The sequence below is a fragment of the Mastacembelus armatus genome, chromosome 14, assembly GCF_900324485.2.
Source record: "Mastacembelus armatus chromosome 14, fMasArm1.2, whole genome shotgun sequence".
NCBI classification, from domain to species: Eukaryota; Metazoa; Chordata; class Actinopteri; order Synbranchiformes; family Mastacembelidae; genus Mastacembelus; species Mastacembelus armatus.
Window position 1 is genome coordinate 13480569 of NC_046646.1, and position 27543 is coordinate 13508111.

At 39.0% G+C, this 27543-nt stretch overlaps 1 protein-coding gene across 2 annotated transcripts; it reads left to right on the forward strand.

The window, feature by feature from the left end:
• Window positions 1-1172: 1172 nt before the first annotated feature.
• Window positions 1173-26832, forward strand: pof1b (POF1B actin binding protein). 2 transcript variants are annotated; one of them, XM_026329088.1, is made up of 13 exons: window positions 1173-1742; window positions 5060-5140; window positions 15085-15353; window positions 17016-17049; window positions 17411-17491; window positions 17617-17709; window positions 18655-18768; window positions 19370-19522; window positions 20134-20253; window positions 21085-21216; window positions 22349-22419; window positions 22988-23102; window positions 24135-26832. In XM_026329088.1, the coding sequence occupies exons 1-13, from the start codon at window positions 1395-1397 to the stop codon at window positions 24153-24155; spliced, it is 1632 nt and encodes a 543-aa protein (XP_026184873.1). In that variant the 5' UTR covers window positions 1173-1394; the 3' UTR covers window positions 24156-26832. The 2 variants fall into 2 exon arrangements, with proteins under 2 accessions (XP_026184873.1, XP_026184874.1); XM_026329089.1 differs by having other exon boundaries at window positions 24180-26832.
• The last annotated feature ends 711 nt before the right edge of the window (window positions 26833-27543 follow it).

Below are 27543 nucleotides of genomic sequence, written 5' to 3' on the forward strand. Positions count from 1 at the left end.
TTAGCAAGAACTCTAACATAAAAAATAAAAATCTGTTTTCATTTATTTAGGGGTATCAGACTCATTTTATTTTATGGTATATATATATATCCCAATTTAATCTCAAGTAGACCAAAACAAAGTAAATAAAGATGTGAAAGAACATTCTAAAAACAAAGTGCTGTTTCAGCTATGCAGTCTAATGTGCTAATGTGAGATGAGCTAAACTTTAATAATCCCTAAAGGGAAATTCTTGTAGTCAAAGTAGTAAGTGGTAAAAGTACTCAGTAAAGGTCTAGTTAGTCATCTGCAATTGTCTGAGGTGTAGTAGAGCCTCATGGCAGTGGGGATGAAGGATCTCCTGTATCGTTCAGACCTGCAGCTCAGTGAGGTGAGTCGTCCACTGCAGATGCTTCTCTGCTCCATCAGGATGTTGTAAGGGAACTTGTTCAGTGTATTCCAGGATGGCCTCTACCTTTTCCTGTGGGCATCTCTTCACCACAGCTTCCAGTGAGTCAAAGGACCCATAGGAAAAGTCGTCTCCACCCTTTTTTGTATTGTACATCAGTTCAGTGACTAGTCCAACTTACTGTCCAGGTGTCCTAGATTGTCCTCAATATCTGTAGGCTGACACCTCTTCATTGTCCACACCACAGATGTTAACTGAATAATGAGGGAGCTTAAACCCTCGATGATCCACTACCATCACCTTGGCCAAGGCAGTCCCCTGTGAAATATGACAGATTTATGACAGTGTTGCTCCTTTCTGCCTGGAGTCAGCACAGGCTACGTCTACTAATGCTCACTGGAGTTAAAAGTGGTGTGTAAAACTTGTCTCCTGGGAAAATCAGGGGTATTTGGCAAGTATGGGTTATGGCTGGGGGTGTCAGTGGGGCCCCACAGCCAATTCTTGTTATTGTACACTCTGTCAGACCACTTTGTCTTTCTTTCTCATTATGGGTTGTCTGTCTCCACCTATAGCTGCTGATCAGCTTCTTTACCTCCAGTTGATCTACTCTGTTTTCATTATTGTCAAACCTTTAACACACATAAACACAGAGAAAAGGAAGGAGAGCCAAACTTTACCCCGTGTAATTCCACTTTAGTTACCCTGTACTCGATTAGACGATCATGTTGGTGTCATCTGTTTGTCCCTCCCACCTCCCGACGCTCAGAGCAGGGTTTGAATACAGAACAGCTCGGCACCTCCCACAATAGTTGGCTTTGTATGAAAAAGTCCTCTGACCGGACTTTCCTCTTCAGGCAGCCCATCCGAGGAGGAAGTTAGATCGGGTCGGTCCAGCGCTTCACAGGAGAACAAGTAGAGGAACCTGCGCGGTTGGATCCCGCAGTTAAGAAACCTCAAACTTTCTCGCTGTTTTTCTCTCGGATTTCTTCCCCACCGATCAATCAAAATGTCACTCCAGACGAGCCAAAAAACGACGACTACGACCTACCGGACCATGAACGTGGTCTCTCCGGAGCCGGTGACCAGCACGGTGGTTTCTGCCGAGCCGGTGTCCCCGCTGCCATACGCGGTGAACGGCTATGAGTCGGTGCGGTACCTGGTGCCGGTGCAGCCGGGTATGCAGCAGCAGTCCTTCGTCCTGATGCAGCAGCCTATGGTGCAGCCTATGGTGCAGCCTATGGTGCAGCCCATGATGCAACAGGTAATGTCCCCGCTGTACCTGCAGGCCGTGCCGCGCCTCAGCGTCAGCAGCCAGGAGTCCGACCTAGTGTACCAGCAGCAGAACACGTTAGAGGTGAGTCCCCCTGTCCGTCCTGCGTCTCCTCCTGCTGACACTTACCTGTTAGAAACTGTTTTACCACCATAATGCAGTAGGTATAAACACATGTTCAAGCTAGGCTCCTGATTTTCTTCTTATGGAAAATGAAAGCATCTGTACACAACATGCCAGAATAATTCAGGTTCTTGTGTAATAAACAAACATATGATTAAAAGTAACTTGGTGAAGGTGGAATGAGAAGGTCTGAATATTAATAGATTGGTTTTATAGTTTATGGTATTATTCATGATTATGTAAAAACACATTTTAGGGTTGTGTGTCTTTATGTTCTAGTATTTCCAATGAAAGCTGATTATTTGGTTACTGTGGTTCCCATGTTTGTAAACAGAACTAAGTCATCAGCAGTTTAGAAGGACAAATTAGATCTCAGGTTTCTGCTCTTTGTGTCTGGTATTTGAAGGAAAATATGACCATCACTCCCAACTTGATGGTATAAAAACCACCATCTCTCGGCATCTGTAGTTGTTGTTTTGAGTGCAGGCACCAATCGGTCATCGATAAAGCTTGCATGTAAAATGTCCTCATCAGTTTGCCGTTCCCAGTAAGGAAAGGGAATTAGCAGTGTAAGCATGTTGGCCACATGGCATCGACTTATTATTTCTGACACTGTGCTTTGAATTTTCACAGTCTGTGATCAGAGGAATATGGACACAAGGATGAAGTGCTGGGACAAGACTGTCCATGTGCAGGCAGCAGCGAGAAAAAATAAATCTTTACTGCACAAAGTAGAAACTTTCTGAGTGTGAAAATTTCAGAAAAGTGAAATTTTGCCTCATGTGTGTAGTTTAATATACAAACTAGTCAACTTAAAAAAAAGCTCACACCAAATCAAAGTGCGTATTGACACCTGAGCATTAGCTGAAGAGTTATAAAGTCACAATAGCAGTTAACCTTTTGAAACATCTTTGCTTTGATTGAGCCAGTAGGCCTTTGCTGCATGTCATCTAGAACAGGAATGATTAGTACTGGAAGCACCTTGTTGGCATTGGTTTAAAAAATGTAGTTTCCAGTATCTGGGTTTCAAAGTGTTTTTTTTTTTAATGGCTTTTCTGTGGTCTGCTCACACCCACTGTTGGGATTAAGAAACTGTTGTCAGGTGACTGTGTAATAGGAGCTGTGTCTGTGCCAAGATACAGTATGGTGTTATTAAATGTACAGTCCCTTCGATCGATACAAACTGTGCAGCAGTTCTCAGGTTTCTGTCGTCAGTGAATGTGCTCAGACACAGCTCTGGTCTATCAGAGCCTGCCACACCATTGATTACTTTTTACAAGGCACCAGTTTGCACCTGCACCTGCTTTTGCCTCTTTCCTGCTCTGATAACCACTTCCTGAATGCCTTGGCCTTTGCCCTTAGGACAAAGTTCCTGCTGTAGGCGGAAAACATTTGAATTTTTATTCCCTCAAATTTTCTTCTACTGCCTCTTACATAGAAATGATTGAATTAAATCTCTTTCTCAGTCGAAGAGAAAACTGTCAGGACACCCCTCAGGACCTTCCTTTTAGCTGCCGTCATGCTGACATTTCACCATTTCAGTCTCATTCTACTGTTTAGTCAATGCACTAAACTAAATGTTCATGACGTGTTTAATAGAGAAGCGGTGCCACACCCAATCTGACTTTGCTATGGCGGCACACCCGCACATTTGAAGGCAAACACCTTCTCCACCTGCCTGTGTCACTTCTGCTGAACTACACTGCACTGATCAGAGGTCAAACAGCAGAGTCGCTTCTTGGCTTTTTGATTTTTCTCGTCATTTAAATTTGTATTAACCTCCATGTGACACAATATTTTACATATTTATTTTGTTTGCATACATTTTAATGTTTAAAATAACACCATGTCCTGCAAGCCTGTCAATCTATAACGCACTACATCGACATACCCAGTGTACTAGTAAAATCTGTTACTGAAGTCTGTACATGCCTGTAAATTAAAAGAGCAGTGTTACGTCTATTAATTATCAATATGTTTTGAGATGTTACTCTAATTAGTAGTGATAAAGCGATTAATTGATGGAGGATGTTAATAGTTTTTATAAACTGTCAGTCATTTGTCGATCAACTGTTCCAAATATTTGTAGATTTTCCTAAATATCAGGTTTGGCTGTTTGAGTTTTACATCTATGTATATCAAATGTTTTTGGCTTTTAATTTAATGATCAGACAAAGCAGGCAGTTTGAAGTCGTCATCTTGGATCATGGCAGCTTTTGGTTTCCTCACACTAGAGTTAGGTGAATAGACTGGGGCTCTGTATTTTGCATTGTGCACCATTGTCTTGGGTTTGAGAGGCAAATCTGAGAGTGAGCTTCATTGTGAAAGTCTGGTTGTTGTTGGCTAATACACATGTTGTATTTCCTCATCAGAATGCATGGGGACTGTTTTTGGCTCTGATTCAATTATCGATTTTGCCAATCCCATCAGGGTGACGTCAGGGCAGAAGGACAAGTGGCAACGTCCCCTTCACAATGTCAGGAAGAAACACAGCACCAAACTTTATAAAATTCATGGGTAAAACTGCATGCATGTATAAGAAGAGTAATTTCACTCGAATTACATAAATGCATCTTTCCCACTTATCCCTAATACTAAGTGTGTAGACAGTTCCTTTTCCATTGAAACAAATCTGAACTATTAATGTTGAGATTTCAAATGAGATTCACAATCACCTGTCTGTTCACCACTGTCATTTGGACGAATGTCAGAGTAAAATACAGCAGCTGTGCCATAAATTGCTTATGTGACGAGTGTGAATCGAGTTTAAGTCCTAATGCTTCAGCCGTGACAACAGCACAACAGTGTTAAATTATGGACATATCCAGAGCCGCATCTGCATGAACTGTGTTTGTCAGAGAATGAGCTTGAGTCATATTAAACATATTTGTATCATACATGATTTGGGATCCTCAGTCTTCTCATAACCCAGTATCTTTGTGGTGCTTCTAACCAGCTGAGTCAGAAGGGAAACGTGTCTTTTTCAGCAATTTCTTAAGTGGTCATTCAGTCTACAGGAAATAACCTCACATTCTCCTCCACCCTATATGATACACTGGAGGACAATCTGGTTGGAGTAACACCTGTCTAATCAGGACATATTTAGTATATTACAATTGTATAGATTTTCATTACTCTTTAACATAGTTTTTAAATCACTTTCACTTACATGTACTATTGACCTGAGGACAGACGCTCATTATTCATCCATCATTTTCTGTTTAAATCTGAGAGTCTCTTAATTTTTTTTTCCTTCTATCTTTCATCTGTTATTTCAGAGCATCAGTGGGAAGTCATCAGTGTTCAGCCATTCATCCAGTCCAGTAAAGAGCCCCGAGCCAAGAAGTGCTGAGGAGGAGGTAAGGGTGCACACAAAACTAAAAATTCCACTTCGCCATGAAAGACTGGTTGCTCAGTAAAACAGGGGTCTCGCCACTGCACAAGTAATCCTACTGGATACTGGACCATGTTAAGTTTTGTTTTAGTTTAGTTCAGTTCATTTTTTCTTCATCTATGGTACTTTGTGTTCTTTTGCAGAAATAAAAGAGAAACTGTATTTGACACCTCTGAGTTACTTGTATCAGAATTATGTTGTTGTCTTATATTTTACTTTGAGAACCTGGTTTTCTCCAATAGTGCCCTGTGTATTAGAAGGTGCTTTTACTCTGCACTTTGTGTCTAAATTCTCCATTTTGGTAAAATCAAAGGCAGTGTGGTTTCAGCTGTTTGTGCCAATGATACATTGCTATACACGTGTAAATTTGTCGTAGAACATGGAGTTGTTTTTTTCAACCTGACTAACAAAATGACAGAAATGCAGAGGGCGTGTTTAGTCCATCTGTTGGTTCTGTGCAGCCACACCCACTAGCATAAAACTCCAGTATGGGAATGTGTCAGTGTGTGAAAAAACAGTAGCACAATACACGTGTGTGTGTGTGTGTTTCTTTTTTTTTAAATTTTAAAATCTTCTCAGTTCTGCCAGGGGCACTTTGCTGCACACAAATGCGCTCTGTGTGCAGCAACGCCTTGCCTCTACACTAATACTGTTACAACAGTACTTTGTTGCAATGCTGACAAACCATTGAGGGTGGGTGTGAAATCAGGGTGTGTCTGGTCACTTCCCACAGATCTTTGCTTTGGGTGGGTACATTCCTTTAATTTGAACCTGCAGCGTCATGTATATGGCTGTTGTCAAAACAGGTATGTTCTGTGAATTATAGCAGCTGTGGCGCTGCTTTGATGCTGTTTATCTTGGCTTGTTGTAAAAAAAAGTCCTCACTGCAGTTACATGTATATTGTGATTGTGATTCATTTGATCATCATTGATTTGTTTGTGGGGCAGTCTACATAACGGCCGTCATAATTGGCGATTACGTGTGTTTTAGTTTTGTGTATGATGACGCCTTCATATTAAGCTTTTTGCAGTGCAGTGAATTCATTATATGACCTTTTGAACTTTCACAACAGTTCAAACATGGTCCATGTTTGTTGTGAGGATTTTTGCATAACACAAGAAATTTGTAATGTTTTCTTTTCTGCATATTTTCATACGTTAAGTGCTGGCTGAAAATGTTGTGAGCTTGTCATAAGTCTGCACTTATGTGCCATTTTCTTCTTCTTCCTCTGTTTGGTCGTCCTCAGTCTTTTAATTACACTCTTGGAGTCTTTAATCTTTCCATACGTCATCTGCAGAGAGTCCTGTAATCTGCTTTCGCTCTTACTTGCTCAGCATTGCATCAGGTGAAATTTAAGAAAATAATCTGGGCTTCAGACTGAAATCTGCTACTCAGCTTTTCTGGAAAAGGTGGAGGAAATCGTTTGATGATTTTTTTTGTTTTGATCAGGGTGAAGTTAGATAGAACTGATTGTTAGGGAGACACCATGACCACACCTCTCTGGGTGTTTTCCTACAGGACTGGAGGCAAAGGATTGTTTCTGATCCGGGTCCTGATTTGATTTTTTAAATTATGGTGTTATTTGTTCATTTGCCAGTACTTTGTTTGTCAAGGCACCAGAAATTTAGCAAAACTAAAAGGTTTCGTGTTGCTATTGGAAAATTACATTTTTGTAAACTTGCGGTTCTTGACGAGAACATAGAGATTTGTCATTTCACTACGTGTGGAATAAAACCAAACCCACTGGTAAAACTGTCAAGACTGAAGTGGTTAAAGTGGGTGTGGGAAGAAACAGGTAAAACCAAACCATGGCTGCAGTGAAGGATGAAAGTGATGTCAGGCTCAGCCTTTTTTGCCCGTCACTGTGTTTGATGACTGACAAACACTCAGTAAGCCTGAGGGGGAAAAGTACACACACACACACACACACACACACACACACACACACCTATCCATTCTAACTATCTATCCATCTAGCACCTGCAATGTGACAACACATAGTTCGATCTATTTCACAGTAACAAAAAAAACTGAAACTGTAACAAACATACTGGGATTTATTAACAAAGAGGATCACTGTCAGGGTGGAAGGTGTGGTAAACTCACAAGTCAAAAAGTGAGTAACCGCCTCTTACACGAGAGGCTTATGGAAATAAAGACAAAAAGCATTTTGCTGTGTCAAACCTAAATATATATATTAAATACTGGATTGACTTGCATTATTTCTATTATCATCTAATTCTTTAATCATAGCTAATTATTGGCAAGAATGACTTTGTAGTGTTCAAACCAAGATTTGACAGATCAAACAATGTGAGTGTGATCTCTGAGTTTCTTTTATAGAGTATTTTGTGTCTCATAAGCTTAGAGCCTTAGAGGATTTTCTCACCACTGCAGGGTATTTGAGGTATTCAATCCTAATTACAGGAGAGCGCAGGAGGCCGTCACATTGTGGTGAGGCAAGAATTTTAAACAGGACACCATGTTTTTGATGTTTACTATAAGGATGTCTTCTCTAGTAGTTTCTGAGCCATCCAGGGAAACACAGGTCTGATTCAGTGCAGTCTAATTCTGTATTTGTCAGAAGATGATTTGTAGCTTTACTATTTCGCATTTTTCACCAACAACGATTTTCTTGGTGTCACAAAATACAGTGTTGCACCTGGCATACAGATTTACAGCTACATTTTTGTCCCCCACTGTTTGTCTGTTGCCCTTAGAAATGTTTATCTGTGTTCTCTTGTCACAGTATTGTAAGCTAGATAACACTTTCCTGGTCTGCTCCTCACAGGCAGTCAAATGATCGCAAAGATACTTTATCTGTAAAAGTTGCTCATGTGCACAAGCTCACTGGTTCATCTGTATATATTTATCTGATCACATCTGTATGTCATCTGCTTTGCAGTCTGCTGCTCATAAACACTCATTCTTCTTCTTTAGCGGTCTGAAATTGGTGTAGTTGAAATATGGCCCTGGGGTGCATCCAGCACATGGTTTTGCAAAGTTGGTGAAATTGCTTTATCTTTTAATTTTTTTTTTTTTTTTTACACCAGTTCTTGTTTTCTTTCTCTTTTCCCAATCAGTAGTGAGCTGACCTATCATTATCATTTTTGACACAGAAACTGAGAAAACCTTTGCGAGGAGCAACAGAAGTAATTTGTGTTTGTGTACATCAACTTACAACTACCTTTACAACGTGTCAGCACCATAGTACAAGGCCAGTTTGGTTTTGCATCCATCAGGTGTCACATTTAGATAGTACCACAACTCCTTACACAAACTAGCTGGTTGAGAACAAATCCAAAACATTAGTGATTATGACTGTACCTATGTGTACACAATTAGTTTTACAGTAATACAGTAATACTTCAGCCCCATGTTTGGCACACTGATGTCACAGTTGGATTTCTTACACATGGCATGTCCCCTCTGATATTTTCTCAGTGCTTAATTTTGCTGCTCTGGTGACTTCTGGATCACATCCAGCTGTGATAATGATTGTTAGAAAGGTTTCGCTTGAGATTTCATCACTTGCCTCTCCTCCTTAAAAGAAAAAGGGAAAAACATGACTGACAGTTTCAGTTTGACTCCCAAATTGCTCATCTATTTTTTTTTTTTTTTTTTTTTGGTTTTCTAGAAAAAGGGTCCTTAACTAGAAATATGCACTGCATGTTGAAACTGGTGTTGCGTTTCAAAATTATGTCACATTACTGCATCAATGAGCAAGTTCTTATGAGCAGATGTATAAGAGTAGAACATCACGCCACTTACATAATGGCTTGCTTTTTATTTGTGTTGTATTCTCTGATTATTAGCAAAGTCTTCTGTTATAGAAGAATTGCTGTTGGTTTAGATATGTGTCCTTGAGGACAGTGAAAAGTTTCTGAGTTGCATAACTATAACCTCAAGGTAACAGGTTTAAATCCTGTGCTGCAGTTAAATTGATGTTTGGAGAGCTTTCTGGCTTTGGGTGAAGCTGAGTTTATTGTAGCAGTGGTGTGTGTTAATTTGTGATTTTAATCCCGTTGTTGTATTGTAAAAGCCTTAATCTTGTTATTTCTGCCAAAAGTCAAATCCTAAATTCCTTCTTCTTGTTCCATCTTGTTCCTCAAACAATGGAAACAAACCTGTAAATGCAGTAAGAATACTTACTACTGCTTACTATTACTTTTTTAAAAACATAAATCCAAATCAAATCCAAGATTTTCATTAGAAATTATTGTTTTTGTCTTTGCAAAAATGCAAAAATGTTATGTAGTTATATATTGCAAGATTCTTACTTCACTGTTAGACTGAATCACCCAAAAAATGGGAAATGTTTTGCTGGACAGACACACAAAAGCACTCAGAGACTCACACAAAGGGCCTGTGTGGTAATGTGACTCTAATCGCTCCAGTAACAACCTCTAGTGTTACGCGGTCACACAAAGTCCTGAGAGTCTGCCTCAGACAGGGATCGACATCACCTCACACACTCACACACACACACCATAGAGCCTGACATACAGTAGTGTTGTGATGATATATTGAGTTACTTGTTGTTTGGGACTGGTGACCTGTCCAGGGTGTACCCCTGCCTTCCACCCAATGAGAACTGGGATAAGCTCCAGCAGATCCCTGTGACCCTAAATAGGAATAAGTGGGTATAGATAATGGATGGATGTTTGGGACGCTCCTTTCACAGCACATAGAAGTAAAAACTAGATCAGCCAGCTAAACCATCCAAAGCCTTACCCTGCATACTTACTAAATGTTTGTGGAAGCCCAGTGGTGTACAGTTGCCGGCTGTATAAAAGTTTCACCAATACTGAAGTTACATGATATCTGCAGTCTAAAGTCAATAGTGACAGTACACTGTGTCCATCTGTTTGGCCATCCAGAACTGTGGTCGAATGCAAACTACTAACCATAATGAAATTTGTATTTATATTTCTGTTTCCTGGGATACAAATGTTTTCCTCTTGCACCTCTGTCGGGTCAAAACTACTACTTGATTTGTGTTTAAATATTCCAAATCTAAAGCCTGGACAGAGGTACAGTGTTGTTTCCTTTTACTGTGTAGACGTTTTTATTTACCATTCTACTTATATGACTGGGGCTAGGCTGAATAACAGAAGCAGGTCTCTTGAGATGTACCTGTAAGTAGATGAGAGTTCAAAGGTTAAAAAAATATTACAGGCGAAATTCTAAAATTGTGTATAACTCAAACTCACATTTGAGATACTGTTTTGTTGGGATGTATTTGCAAAATCTAAGTGACATCTTCTCTTTCAGATTTTTTTTTTGTGTGTTGTTCTAACTCATGTATGTCTAGAGATAACAAGCCAGGTTATCCTTAAAGTGCTTAGTGTCCAAACTGGTTCAGGTCTGTTGTCTCTGCTGTCTCTTTCTGTGCAAGAATAACAGGCATGTTACTGTAGCAACTACAGCCCTGCAGCACAGAGGCCTACCGACACACGTTATCGCAGGAATCACATATGTAGGCTCCTTATTCCTTGTGCTGCACATTTCTCTTTCATTTCTGTTTGCATTTGATGTTTAACAAGAAAAAATAAAAGCCTATAAGTGCCAGAGTTTGGTCCTTGGTGACTTTTAACCTCTGCAGGATTATAAACCCAACTCCAGGTTTCACCTAGTCCCCACTGCAGCTAGACAGCGGTTGATGTTACAACTTTAAACTGTCAGATACCAGAGTTGTTGTGTCAGAATTTTTTGCTTTGGTGCCAAGTTCATATTAAAACATAGAGATTAGATCGTGTTTTGATAGCGTCACAGGTGTGTGACTTATTGTGTATAAAATATGCACTGTAATTTACTATTACTAATTTGTTTTTATGGTGCGTTCAGTGCCTTTTGCAGCTCGGACTTTGTCACCGTAATATTTTCTGTACTTAAGTAGGAAATAAACAACCTTTTCCTCAATTCTATTCATCCACTCTTGGCATTCTTCACTTGTTCTTACTTCTTCCATGTATGAATGGCAAATTCAGTGTAACTACATTTCCATTACTCTGTATAGTCATATTTGGTATTAGTGGGCTTTGAGACAACCTGACAAACATGTTTTTACTTGTTTTATTACTTAAATGTAATAGATAAGTTTTGAATGTGTGTAGAAACCCTACTTAAAACCCACTTTTTTATTAGTTGTTGTTTTTTTTTTTTTTAAACTATGCTTAGTCAGGTTTTACTCACACAAGTAAAACACAAGTTCCAAACACAAGGCACCAAGTCCGAAAAGCATTCCTCACATATTTGTCCTGGGAGGTATTCCAGAAAGCCTGACACATTAATGTTTGACACTAAACATTCAACTGTTTTCACAACAACAACGATGAAAGAACATCATTTGAAGAAAAGAGCCAATAAGTCATTATCTTTACATGTTATTCAGCGTAGTCACAGACTTTTCTTATGACAATTGGTGATGACTGTAACATCATCAAAGTCTGACCCCATAGCAGCCTAAAGATTTGGGTGATTAAATGTTTAGTTTATGTTTTCAAATCTTGCTTAACAACAGGTAGTGACTATTTTTTTACTTTAAACTTAACATAGTTGAAATTCTATTTAAACAAATTGAGACTGAAACTCTCTTTTAAGCTATTTAATCTATTTTCTAAATCTTAAAGTCTTTTCAGCCACAATATAATCATCCTCTAAGATATTCACCTGATTTCCAATTTGAAAACTGTGACAGGAATGTTCCAACAATGTGACCAGTTTCAATAATGACGAATGATTATTCATTGATCAGCACTGTTGGCTAGAATGTGGAAGCTGAACATCAGACAGCTTGTTCTGTCTCAGCAGGATGGGAAGGGATGTAGAAAAACAAATAGTTCGTCCTGAACAATGTAACATATTTCAAAATCAGAATCAAATGAGCCTGATGAGACACAGTGTTAGAATTAGCATTTTAGCCACCTCGCTGACTGTGTTGTTCTTCCCTTGTTTGGCATTTCCCTGATATTTTTCTAGTGCCCGTGCTTCCTGGTGTTGCTGACAGCATTGTTTTGTGTCCCTCACACTGGATGGTTGGTGCATGGGTGGTGGCTACAGAGCACTAAGGGCCATAGTACGTAGAAACACTTTAAAACAGACGGGAACTATGGCCTCTGAAATGTTTCTTTTCCTCATACTCTGAACTACCAGGGACAGCTATACAATTCTGATGCAACTGAAAACAACTATCCATCAAAGAAAAGAAAAACCCACATTTATGACGCTGGTGGCCCTCCTATGGCACAATAGTGTAAACTTCACTTGGTGTAAAACCCTGGTTGCCAAGTTAGACTCCTAAACTCCTGTGAAATCTGACTGGACGCCTCCGCACAGCCACAGTTTGGATATTCAAGAAGCCAGGATGTCAGACAAAACATTCCTGCTCTGTTTATCTTTGCCAGGGCTGAAACCAAGATAAAAACCAAATGAAACCACATGGCAGACTGTAGCAATCCTGAAACATCTCATGAGTCCAGTTTAATGTGGATGTCTTTTGTTAGGATTTTAACCAGTGTTTTCAGTCCACATTTTCTTTTCACCCCAAGAGCAAGACTGCAAAATGCAGGGAGTAAGATTTTAAACTCCAACACTTTATCTGAAGGGAAAAGAAGAGTGAAACTGAATGTTGAGCCAGATCAAACCTGATTTTGCATTAGGATTTTTTCATCTTAACTCTTTGGGATAATTTCAAATAATGTAATGTAGGTGTGGTAGCTGTTATTTTTAATTTAGTAATAAAATATTTGCTGGGATGAATTAAACATTTACACTTAGTACATTATTTAAGATGCTTGGGACACAGAAGCTCTAGTTTATTATGCATAAAAAAAACACGCACCTGAGTTTATCCAGTACAGTTTTGAAATAATCATGGACTGACAGCAGCTCATTAGGAAGCCATTATTTTAATCAAAACTCGTCCATCAACCCTAATGATATATTGCATTTGGAGGTAAAGGCAGGGCCCCATACAGGCCTGGGGCCTTTTTAGTGTAGCTGCACACCCTGCAAAAAAAAGCAGCTGCACCCTTGCATGAAACTGAATAAGTCATGAAGGTTAAACCATCACAGTGTTGATCAGCAAGACCATGCTAGTCAAAAATTCCAACCAATCTGACTTCCAAACACAGAAGCGTCCATCTTCATTCATTATAAATTTTTTTTATCACCATTAGGTCTTAGGACTTCCCTGAGTCTTTAGAGATGAGGAAGTGTGGAGGGTTTAACTGAGAAGAAGAAGTGAGCTTTTAACAACCAACTAAAAAAGAAGATAAGAGGTTTACTCAAGTCTAACAATAGAAATTATTTTGGGTTTCACCACCAGCCTGTAATGTGTGAGTGTGAGTGTGACAGGCAGGTGTTTGCAGAGAGAAGGTGCTTGCTATGTGAAAAGTGCACGCAACAGGCAGTTCAGCTCAGTGTTGCATTACAGGTTATGTAACAAATGCTTGACTCGACTTTGTTGCTACAGGCAGATGACAGCAGGCTGTGGGTGTGTTCACCTCAGATCGCATGTAGGTGTGGTGTGCAAGTGCAGCGCTAACTGCCTTGAATGGCAGATGGAGAATCTGGGACCTCAAATAGCAGCACAAAGCTTGTTACAGTTGATTTACTACATAATAACAAATATACACTATATGTATCTACTATTATGCATGTTTAGTCTGGGCCTTATGGTTTAAGACCCTTGATTCCAATTAAAGATTCCTACACATAGCACTGAACATCCAACACATTTTGAGATTAAATGGAAGTAGAACTAGACTGATGAGTTTGTAGTCTGATATTTCATCTGATATTAGCTTGTGGCAGATAAATTATTATTGGTGTATATGCTGTCAGGTTAAAAAAAAAATGCAAAATGTGTTTTAGGAAGTTTTGCATCCACCACTTAAAACTTTATTTTTTGATTTTTAAATATCCTGCTTTGTACCCATCTTGGTTACAATCTGCAAAAGAAAAAAAAAGAATACAGCAGAGTTATTATATACTAAAATATTTCAAAAAGTCAAATGTATATTTGTTTCCTGCCTCAAAAATCTAGTACCAGTTAGAGCATAATTGGAACAGAAACTACGAATCAGGCTTTTAACACCAGGTTCATGTCAATAGTTTTGCAATAATATGGTCAAAAGTTATGTTTGTGCTCAGTAATCAGGTCTCTGAATATGGTATGTTTGTAAATACTCTGACCCTGTAATTCTCTACTATCTGGTCATGGCTCAGTCTCTGCTCTTGGACAAGCAGTCCTCAAAAGTAACAGACAAACATGAAGTACCTGTATATGTATTTTGGATTTTGAAGTGTTTTGAAACATTTTAAAGGTCATGTTGTTTAAAAAGTGGATATTACTGGAGCCGGAGGAAAATTGCCTCAGAGTGTATATACCACATAAACTTTAACATCTATGTTCTCAAGTGACTGTGAGGTATCATTATTAAAGAATTTAAGCATTTGAAAGATCTTTACATTTCTTGATTGTTGCACAACTAAGTATATTATATTGCTTTATCATAAGATCAAAGAGGCCAATCACTGAAGGTGCTTTTCATTCTGCTCCTCCTGTTTTAGAATAATCTGTGTTGGCAGGTGTTGGGCAGGAGGCCAAGGAGAGGTGTTGCACGAAATACAGTAATGATGAGTGACACCTGAATAACATTTTGCATTGGATGTTCTTAATCATTTGTTATCTGCAAATCTGGGTGTTAAATTATTTACACTATGACATCATTTTACAATCACTGGTGCAATCTGTTAATATGACCATTTCAAAGAACAATGCATATCTTGTATGTGTACCATGTTTTTTATAAGGATAAAAAAAAATGAAAGCAGAAACAGTACTACATTGTCTCATTCTGATTAAGAGGCTGGAAAATGGATTTCTGTCTCTGTTCCCCCAGGAGAAAGAAGATGATGATGAAGATGTGGAGGAAGAGGAAGAGACAGCAGTGGAGGTGGAAGAGGTCGAGATTGTCAATGTCATTCAGCAGAAACCACCTCATTTGTTGGAGAAAATATCCATGACAGGGGTGAAGACCGAATTCAAGGAGGTACCTGAGGTGACAAAGCTGGACACGCGCTACTTCGGTGAGCTGCTGGCTGAAGTCTACAGGAAGAACTGCGACATCCACTCCTGCATTTCTGAGCACGTGTCCAAGATCCGTGGACAGTAAGTGTTGAAGTCCATTTATCTAAATACATAATCTGTTAAATAGAAAAATAATGTCTCAGTCCACACAGTGATCCATCCACCCAACAACACTTACGCTGTAGGGGATTATGGGGTACACACTGGACAGGCTGCCAGGCTATCAAAGGGCTGACAGACCAAACACAAACTGGTCAGCGGTAATAGTTTGGGGGTAATAGTTACAACACTGTTCCCTCTTTGGAACACCTTTTCATTATTGCCGCAAAAGTTATTGGATGAAACCAGCTTTTCACAGATGTAACATTTATTAAGGGGATTTATGTGATGATATCATTATTCTGGTTTTATTATCCTGATGTACACTTGAAGGCTCGTAGACTTCAGGGCAGCAGCCATGGGGCATTGTCATGGAGAAAGATGCTGGGTTTGGCAGTTTGGATTAGCATTAAGAGCAGCATGCTTGAACAGGTCACAGGCATGTTTTGGTTGGTTTCTTTCCCTTGTTATTCTTGAGGTTTCTTGTCACTGATGTTACTTCTCCAAACTTCACAGGTGCCATGATTAATTTTTGCTGCTGAATTAAGTGGGGAGCAAATATTTATTTTACTGCATTACAACAAGGCAAAAAAGTCAACTCTGTAAATGCAGACTTGCTTCCAGTGAAGATTTCTTTGACGCAGTCTTTAACTCTGTGTGACAAATTATATGTTTAGTTTTGTAGTCAGCTGTTTGCAGTTACTGTTGCTGACACCTGTTTCAACCTTGTGTGAGGCATGTAAATACTGGAAACCTGGGTCACAAGCAGGGAGGATGAGATAAACTATAGGTTAGATGGTGTGATGTAGTCAATCAGAGTGAGCTACAACACATGTCATTTTACACTGTGTATATATATTTATGTGTGTGTGACTGACAATAACCATAAAATCTCCCTCCAGCTTTTCACCTCTCTGTCAACCACCTCTTGACATTTGAGGCACTAAATCACTCAGATGCACACACAGCTGTGCTCGTACTCATACTGTGTACCTGTGTGGTCGGTTTATCTACCTACAGTCAGGGCTAGGTGCTATACTGTAAAGGAAAATGTGAAACTAGTCAGAAACTGTTTGGAAGACAGACTGATGCATAATTGGCTTTTTTTTTTAACTGAAAGAAAATGATGTATTATATGTATTTCCGTTCTAATACTTGTGGTAAATAAAAAGTACATGCACAATTGTGGTCTTAGCCCTTTGTATCTTAATAAATTAATTGTCTTAATTAGTCATTATCTTAATCAGTATGCTTGGAGATATTAATTTACATACTATTCCACAAAGGTTGATGCTCATTAATTTATATTAATTCCTTACAACTTTAAATATAGTTTCTAACCCTAAAAAACAGACATCCTTGTGCAGACCATAGATGGGAAGTCACTCACTTTAATGTGACTGTTTTTATTTTATTTTTTTTTAAATCCACACAAACCTCTGTCTCAGAGTCTGGTTGAGACCCTGTTAAGGCCTATGAGTCACTATGAGAAACAATCAGTTGTGTGAACCCTGCAGACACAAATACAGTCTGTCACTTTTTTTTCCTCCCACCTTTCCTACACACACAAAAACACCCACTCACCTCAGGTCTCCAGCTGTGCTGCCGTCTTCATTGTTTGTCTTTCCTCCCTGTGTGTCACAGGAAACACCAGCTAGATCCCAGCAATGACTATAAGGTGAGAAACAAACCTGTATAAAACATCTGATACTGTAAATAAATATCTGCAGACAAAGCTTCGTCATTGGTCAAGGGAAACTTGGAAATATGATCAAAGGTAATGAAAACAAAACCAGGTGGGAACTAAAAGTAGGCCACACTTTAATGCTACTGTTAAAATATTGACTTGCAGCTTTTTATGTGTCAGTGTTCACACACCATTTTTGTATGTATGTGTGTTCTTGTATTTAGGGGCCAAACGCTTTTTCCAAGTAAATGTAATTAATATAAATGTCAAATAAATATAAAATCATTAAAAATTATAGGGTTATATATTATAGGTGGGATATTACTACCTTTATTTATTTGTGTGTCTTCAGGTGGAGAGAGAGGAGGTGGAGGCTTTGATTCCCAAAGGAGCCACTGAACTGACCAAACAACAAATCCGCTATCTGCTGCAGGTGAGTGAGAGGCTGAGCTTCATCATCATCCCAGTAATGGGCAACTTAATTTGATTTTGACACACATTTATTGTCGTATTAATCTCATACGTGCATGTTTTCACGTGTGTGTGTTTCTCTGCCAGACCCGTCTCACTGCAGATAAGAGCATGCGTCTGCTGCTGTCCACCTTCAGCAGCCTGAGAGAGGAGCTCCTCCACATGTCTGAAGACCTGCGGGTAAGAGCTGCTGTCGCCTGAAAGGAAAAAACGTCTCCATGTGAAGAGACAAAATGAGTTCAGTTAGATCGTGGTTTTTGTCACCATAACTCGGCATAGAACTTAAGATTTGGTAGTAGGATGAAACAGGATCAGTAAGGCAGTGCAGCTCTGCATAGACTTTAGTTGTCAGTAAAAATCCTGCATTCAACAAAATATCAAAAGAGGAAATATGCAGACATTTCCAAGTATAACTTTGTTATTATAAGTGATGCATGAACATAAAAGTAGAAATATTGTAACTGGATGAGATGGTAGTAACTGAAAGCATACTACACTATATACTAATATGAAAAGCATATTTTAACTTCCTGCTCCTTAAGATTGATTTGTTTGTGTCAGTTTCCTAATTGCAGCTTAAACTGAGCAAAGTAACCTGAAATCTCCTTCGTTCAAAAGTGAACAGCCTCAGCATACTCATTACAATATATAAGTGTTGCACAGTTGAGCTAATGAAATGCTTTAATTTACACCAGACATGTAGAGGCTTCAGGCAAAATAATAATTGCTTAATACTGCCAGTAATAATGCAGTGAGGTGGAGTCACTTTTAGTGTCTTTTTGCAGTTGTGAAGAGAAATGATTAGCATCTCTGATATGATTCAAGTCAGATTTGATTTATGTAGCGCATTTTACAAGTTGTACGTCAAATGGAAAAATGTGTTGTTTATTTTTTTAGTCAAAAAACCCCAAAAGAAGCCTTTGAATGATGTAAACATAAAAACAAATGTAGGTATTACCACTAGGTATTGCCCCCGCCCCACAACAACATACACACCCCCAGATTGACAAGACATTCAATAAAAATGAAAATCAGTACAAAAGGTGGATGAAAGATGAAGAAGAAAAAAAAAAACTAACTTTGTGGTTTTCAAATGGAGATATGACCGATTCATTCTTGTTACAGCGTCTGGAGAGCGAGAAGGAGACTTTGGAGAGAGATCTGAGTTTCAAAGCAGACCAGGCTCGGCAGTATGACTGCCTCCTGGAGGCTGTCCGAGAAAACAACAGACAGCTCCAGGTGACGTACACCTGTTTATACAGTGTGTCTGTGTGTGTGTGTGTGTGCGCATGTGTTTGTACTTGTAGAGTATAGTCGAGCAGACAGATATATTACTTTTGAAGTGAGTATCTGGGGCTACAGTGAAATTAGTGTGTCATCATCATCAGGGAAGATGTATTCAGTGGTAATACCAGTGATAACCTGTCATTATTTACGATAATACCTTCTTTTAAATCAAAGCCCAGTTACAACCTTCATTAGTATTTTAAAGTGCAGTGACATTTCTACAGTCTAATTTAGTGGTTCCCAAAAGGGGGACAAGTTTATGAGAGGGCCCCCAGCTTAACATAACATTACTGCAGAGGATAAGTCTGCAAAGACAAGAAAACATGATGGGGCGTATATTGCCCTTGGCTTCCCCAGTACAATGGTGGGTTTTGCAATGAGAAGTTGCAGTTCTGTTTAAAATAAATTCCAGCGGCATTTGGAAGTGGGCGGGGGGATGATGGACACGAAAATGTATCTATCTATGTATCTGCTCTATAGCAGGACTGTTGCATTGTGCTGCATTAGTGTACCACTGCTGCTTTGTGACCGTGCGTGTGCCATCCCTCTCCAGCTGTCTGTGAAGGAAGCCAGTGCAACCCAGCGTTCCCTGGAGAACCAGCTCATGACCTGTCGAAACACCGACTCAGGCCGCGATTTCAAGGTAAAGGAGCTAGAGGGAAAGATGAGAGCGCTGGAGAAGGAGAACGAAATGCTCCGACAGAAGGTAAAACACTACCCATCACCCGTTTAAGAATATAAATTCATTTACATGAAAAAATTAGTTTATAAATCTAGTAAAGCAGGTGTGTTACAGTTGAAAACCATTTGATCAGTGATTGAGGTTACATTTAAATTTACAAGCCAACTTTTTATCGTCACGACACAAATCAATCCAAATGAGGATTCCAACAAAACTTCTTACACAATTACTTAACAGAATGACTAAGGCTTCCTGTTTCCATGTTATCAGAAAAAATCTGTTCAGTCTTGTACGGACTGGAGGTGAGTGATATGTTTGGCATCCAGTGTGATCTGAAAACTCATTGAAAATTTTTAAATTCATGTGTATGCATAAAGAATATGAATTTATATATAGAATCATAGATATTAATGTATCTAATGTGACAGTAGATAATGTTGTTGGGTGATAATTTATGTGACAATTGGCTTAAGGACACTGCCTGCCTGTTTTGGTTTTCTGTGCCTTGCATAAAAGACCATTGGAGACACTTAAATTCAAGTAAAATAAATGAAAGATAAACTTATGAGGTAGAAATGTTAACTTTACATCATGGATGATGACTTTCTTTCCTTCCTCGTACACCTGTCCTTCAGATGACAGGCCAAGGCAGCAGCTCCACCCTGCATATCAGGACAGAGGAGTTGTCACGTCAGTACACCGATCAGCTCAGCACACTGAAGGAAGAAAAGGACCAGGAGATAGAGAGGCTGAGGGTGAGAATGAAACAAGACTACTAAAATCCATGTCCTTTGCAGGATGAATTATAAGTACATGGGAAATATTGTGAATTTCATTTAGTGCCAACATCAGGTTTCATGTGCATTACTAAATACCTGCAACACTAACATTCTCAACAGCCCCAGTTTGAGTCCAGTGCTGAGTATAAAATGTTAGTAGGCTTACACTATTACTAAGATGGCAAAGTGAGCAAATTAGCATGATACCATTAGGTTGCAGCTTGAAGCATCATCAGCCCTACCGAGCATGATTGGGTATGTCTGGTGTGAGGTCAATACAAAACATCTCTTGATACACTGTCAATGATCCATTATATTAAGAATATATGTGCTCCTAAATGCTATATGATGTGATTGGATTATGCAAAGTAATCTACTGCTTGTCCTGGTGCATCCAGGATAATGGGTAGAGCCCAACTGAATGGGCAGGGTACACCCACACCAGTCTATCACAGGATTGACATTTACACCTACAGGCAGTTTATATTCACTAATTAGACTAACCCCATGCATGTCTTTGGACTCTGGGAGGGAAAAACAGAAGAAACCCACACAGACAAATTCAAACTCAAACACCACACAGAAAAGCCCTTCCTGCTGTGAGATAACAATGCTAAGCATCATGCTCCCAGGCATCTGTTCATGTGCAGCTGTAATTTGGGGCTAATTATGTATGAGGAAAACATACAAGAACAAAAGACCAAAAATGCTGCTAAAAATGCCCCTGTGAATAAAAAAAGTTCTATATCTTGGAAAAACAGCATCATCGTCTACATATGTTAAGAATCCTCTCTCTTCTCCTTCCAGTCCCAAATAACACGAATGCAGACAGAGGTCAGCACTAACACATCATCCTCAGACAAGAATCTCCAGCTGAAGATTTCAGAGCTGATCGCCATGTTGGAGCAGCGGCAGATCACTATCACCAAACAGGAGGAGGTCTGTAACACTCATGTACAGCCTGTTTGCATGTTTCATTTCTAAACAGAAGTTTTCTTTGTTTTATACATACATTGGTTTCCATTAATCTAATCTAAGTATAAAAAGCCAATAGAAGGCTTCTGGAACAGGCTGATTTGAAAAGTTTTTTAAATTAAATTAAGAAATGAAAATGAATGCAGACTTGATACTGATGGCAGACAGTTTGTAAAGCCTCATTCATTGGTAAAACTGAAGGTTTGCAGCTGACATGTCTGAAATCCCTCACTGCACAGCTGCTACCTGAAGTTATTCTAGGACGTCCGTCTGTAATTGGTGGCTGTTTGGGTAATAATTTTACCTTTGATTATTTCTTTCTAATAGTTTTGGCGGTTTGTGTTCAACCTCTTTAATCACTTCTAACTACTAGATAGAAACTGATGCGATGTCACTTTATGCTCAGTTACTGCACTTGAACAAAGGTTCAGTCCTGCAAAAATTACACTACTCAACCTGCGTGACTTACCTGTGTGAAGTGAAAATCATAAAACCCAAGTGTTTACACAGAAACACTCCCCGACTCCTCCAGGCTCCTGAGAATTTTATCTTGCTTAACTCTTTCTAGTTAATCTCATAGTGTGCACCTTACAGGTCCAACTGCATTCTGACCTTCTTTTTTTTTGTTTGTTTTTGTGCATCAACTGAAGCATGCTCTAATTTTAACCTTGGAAATATTTCTGTCTTGCACACCTGTTGTGCTGTCATCACATACCTGCATTTATAGTTTCTCACACAAACATGCAGTTCATTCATACACACCTACAAATGCAAAATACATTGAAAAAAAAAAGTGCTTAAATACAATACAGTCAGTAAAGTACAAGGCAGAGTTTTAAACTGGAAAGGTCACGACTTAAACCAGTAATGGTCTGATAAAAGGATAAGTGAACAAGTCTCACTAATACATACAATACAAGAGCTCAAAATAATACCAGTATGGAAGTTTGATGACCAGCCCTACACACACACACAGTCAGAATCATTCTTCGAATCAATTTATAGTAGCTTCTTTAGCACAGTAGAGGTCTCCTGTAAACACACAGTACCTGTCAACTCTGCTGACATGTGATGTTTGATCTTTTGTGGCCTGCAGGAGATCCGGAAGCTAAGGGAGGAGAGGAACGGCAGCTCCCAGAATGTCACCAAAACCATCATCACCAAGAGGTACAACACCACAGAAATAGTCAGCACACGTGACTGAGTTCATTTTTCACAGTATCCAATACAACTGACATAGAAATGACAGAAATGTTATGACAACGGTTTTGGTTCTTTCAGGAAAATTTCCATTCTCTCCTTCTCCCCGGGAACACCTTAAAAATACATAATGCATGTAGCAGTGCCGCATTTGTTAATTCCTTCTGGTTATGACTACTTAGTAAACACAAGCATGTGCAATATCACTGTTTAGCCCCAAAAATGAATGCAAATCCTTAAATAAATATGCCCTTTAGTTTTCACTAGATTAAGATTCTAGATTGTACTGGATGACACTGTAACTTTCTCATAGTGTCAAAGTGCCATTGAAAGTTGCATATTTAGTGATAAATTAGAAGAGACAATTGTTTGAAACATACTGAGCATACAAATCAACAGAAGTGGGTTTGTTTACTTAGTTCATTTTAAAAAAGCTGGAACTATAGGAAAATTTTAACTAATTTGGCAAAACTACTGTAACCACAATAATCTGCCTGTTTAAGATATAACTGAACTTATTTCCTTGTTTGTGTAGTTACAGAAACCAGTACCCCATCCTTGGTCTGCTAAGTGACGACTACCAGGTCACCTCACCCGTCAAAGAAACCAAGACCATCGTCGTGGAGAGAACTGGGCAGATGATCAAACAGGTAAAAACATAAGGGGAGAAGAAGAAGGGATTACTTTCAAAACAAATGGATAAATAGAGAATAAGAGTAATATTAACCACCTACTAATGCTCAACATAGTGTCTGCAACAAGCACCAGGAAACTTCATACCAAAACTGATGTGTTCCTGATACGCAGTCTTCAATACAGTCTCTTGCCATAACAGTACATCAAACCTTCAGCACTGCTGCTGTGTGTGTGTTTGAGAGCTGAGAAAGGACAGGCTAATTCTTACAAACCTGCTGCCAACAAGGCTCTGTGCTAAATTCTTGCACAGCATATGACCTTCTCCAAGGCGCACTACATTCAACACTGATATAATGGAAAGCAGCACAAATGGGTCAGAGTGATGGCCAGGCTTTGTAACACACCATCCAGTATAGAAAAATACATGTTACGAGAATTACAAAGTCTCCTATGTTGTCAAAAAGGATAATTGCTTACTTTGTTTTTCTAGCTTGGTATTGGATGAATATCCAGTAATAGTGGTATCAGAATTTGTTCATCTTTAGCTTTTGGATCACAAGATTAATTTGATTTTCAGTTAACACCAGAATTACTTTGTCTAGCAGGTGCAGTCACCAGAGTGATATTCAAAGCCTAAACTTACAGCCTTTAAGCACCTTATTTAAATTGCTAATTGTGGTTGTATGAAGTGAAGCTGAAGGTTTTCATAACCAAACAAAGCATTTTCAAATTGCATACCCACTCACCCACGGTGAGCACAGCAGCTGGAGGCAGATGTAGCTCTGACAATCTTTTTTAACATTTGCCCTTGTTTTAAAAACACTTGGCCTAACAAACTTCAGAAGATTGTTAAAATTAGTAAAATACCTAAGACTGAGTTTATAAAGAGAACTTGAGTTTTGCATAAAGTATGTTTTCTGAAGTAGTGGAAACTGGTCTGCCTGTCTTCCAGATTTAGACTACTCCTATTTTTTTTTTAATCACAGAGCACAAAGATGTGTAAAAGCTGTAACAACTGCACCTGTGTTTTGTTTATTTTGAAACAGGAAATCATTACAACTCCTTAAAGACACACTGCTTCTCTCCGACAGGAATGATATGATTGACCTACAAGAAGACCCTGCTGACCCCCCCCCCCCCCCACCCTCACCCTTGCATGCTGCTCCCCCCTCCCCTCCCTCATCCTCATGGCAACCCTATGGTTGGTGGTATTGGTGGTAGTGGTAAATTTGGGATTATTGGTGACTGTTCTATTGGGGTGTTTTTTTTTTGTTTTTTTTTTTCACAAAAAGGGGAACAAATAATCCAATAATTTATCACCAAATCTTTTCAGACTGTGCTACAGCCAGTTGGTTTTTTAATGGATTATTAACACAATGAAGCAATAATGACAACTTGGAACTGGGTGTTTTGGTTTTCTGTCATCCTGAGATGACATATGTGATGTGAACACACTTCTCATCTTCAGAATTTTTATATTGGCTGATTTATGCAAAAGTGTAAGATTGACACCTCAAAAAATGTAGGTCTGTGTGATTCTTAACTTGCCCACTACTCAATTTAATATATAATCTAACCTGATCTGATTTTCTACACAATGTATTGATGGAAATATTGTTCGCTATTTGTGTATTAACAAATATGAACAATATTTCCATCAAAAACATTTACTCACTACATTTTGACATAAGATAAAATAGGATAACATCAAGACAGGATAAGGTTAACCTTTATTTGACCCGTAATAGGGAAATAAACAATGCTACAAAAGCAAAGGGATATACTGTGATATACTGCAAGATGCCAGTTGCTAGGGTGGTTCAGTATAATCGTCTGATGCCTGGTTGTAGGTTTACTTCTCATATTTCAGCATTAGAGTGCTCACTGAAATGAAGCCAAAATGCTCATTTGGAACCAAATGCCACCAAATATTTGTTCCATCTCGCCTTCCAGTTGTCAGTAATGCTCGTGGAGCCAGGACTGGGACCATGTAGCATGTAGCATAAGATCCTCCTTAAAGCCACCACAGCCATGCTAGCCCAGGAGATGAGGGAAGTGGATTTTTATTATAATTGCTACTCTGCATGAAAATATTTTTTTATATATATTTATATTTAGAGCAGCCCTCCTGCAAATAGTTTCTGAAAATGTTCTGATCGGGAAGTTTGCTTTGCTTTTGTTTTGTTCTAAATGGTAATTTTCATCTGTGTAATTGTTTTTCAAAGCATTTTACTGATAAACTAGAGGTGCATGGGTATAAGCTGTTAACATGTAGCTTTGATACGTTTGTATATGACAGTGGGATCTGGGTTGAGGCTGTGTAATCTCTCACACCCATGAGTCTTTTTCACTTCCTGAGTTTTCCTCTGTGGGTCTGTCAACTCTTTTTACATAACAAAGCATGTTAAAGGCTTTGTGTCCACTGGGTGCTCTACTTTCTAAGTTGTGAAATTGTAAAAGGCACCACTAGTTTCACCATGAGCATGTAAAGCCTCAGAGTAGGAAAGATACACAAAAATAAATGGAAAATGTAAGTAGAAGTCTGTTTCCTCTCTACAATTTTCATAAAGTTTACTGTGAATATTTTTGTACATTGGACAGACCAGTTGTTTTGATGGGATTTTCTGATAGTGTGACAACTTTCCCAATGATGCTGCCTTCCATTACTGTCCTGTGACACTGGGGCTGCCAGAGGTTGTGTCTGTTATTAAAATGTCACCTGTTGATGCCAGTTTGAAGGTTTGCAGAGCATGGCATATTGGGCTCCCAAAAGTTACCAAATCATGCATCTGCATTAGCTGCATTAAGGTTTAGATTATATTGAACAGGTTCGACAACATCAATGTTGACTGATTTTTAATTTGATTAGGTGGAGGTAAAAAAAAAAAAAAAAAAGGTGAGTTTTTCAAATCTTCAGCACTTATATGTTGTTCCTGCTAGGAACAAATTCCTGTGAGGCAGTTAACTAGTTTAGAAACGTGTTGCTATTTTGATATTAACTCTTAGCTGTTTTTGGTTGTTCACTCATGCATCATACTAATGCGCTTGCTTGATTTGCTGCTGGTAAAGGGCATGAGCTTTGTTTGATTTTAGTTTATCTTTGGTGGTTTTGCATTTCTTGCCTTTATTGTGGAGTCAGTAGTGAAGAAGCAGACAGAAAACAAGAGGAGAGAGAGCAGGGCATGACATGCAACACAGGATCCAGGGCAAAAAACACATTTTTTAAAATTTACATGGAAAGCACTTCTGCAGGTACAGTAAATGTACTGTAACTGGTTGCAGCACCAGCTCCTAATGGTTCGCAATGTTATAAATATCCTATTTAACATGCACCATACCTCACACAGGTTGTCAGTGCTATTCCCCCTAATGATGTGACAGTACTGGCACAAAAGAGCCACCTAGTGGACACAGTCACCTGTCTGTAGGAATTCTCTAATAATATTTTGACTGTTTTTCCAGTGCTTTATTGTGTTTACCATGTTAGCAAGCATATGCATCAATGATTGACAAAATATACTCATCTGGTCAGCAGAAGGTAAACTATATGATGAGCTAATTTAACTGGTTGTAGCTAATCTGCAAATAGATGTGTCTAAATATATTTTTGTATGCAAATAATTACTTTATTTCCCAGTCCAAGAGGATTTGGACTGCTGGCCTGGCTATACCACCTCAGTCCTCTTCTATGAGAAATGTTGGACTTATGATAGATTGTGATTAAAACGTAATGTATCATCTAAATAATGTACTTGTTTTGCCTTTTACTTTACACTTAAAATGATAAAAACAATCAAATGATCGCGTTAAAGGGTCAGTTCGACATAAGTCTTTCCTACCTAATGTTTGTTTACTGTCTATTAATAGTACAGAAGAAAATAAGCTCAAAGATCCCAATTACTAGAGTTTCTCAGACATCACCACTGCTTCCCACACAGTATTTCTAAGCTCTTGCTCTTGTGGGATCCCCACAAGGTTTGTTAGTCTAAGTGTCCTCAGCAGAGGGAGCCACCTCCCCTCGGCAGTTCGCTCCCAACTCGGGGTCAACGAGTGAAGCTGATGGAGCAGAGAGACAGAGAATGAGGTCATCCCAGCTCTGTAGGGCTTGGCTCAGTTGGCTGCTTGACAACCATTTTGACTTCAGTCACTGTTCTCAAAGCTCACATGGTCACAGACAAGTAACAAACCATCATAAAACAACACAGCTATGACTGTCCTCACATAAAGCCAGGCCTTGGAAGTAACAGATTACATGCAGAAGGAGTGATCAGCCTACCAGTAATTTGATGCTGTACTTGATTACTGACACCAAATAAATTCATTCTGGAAAATAAGTCATTGGACATTCAAATTTTGGGGAAAACCCAAATGTCTGGAGTGCCCACATTATATTCACAAAAAATAATAAGGTAAAGAGGTAAAGGGGTATCCAAAGTTAAGGCATAATTACACTCA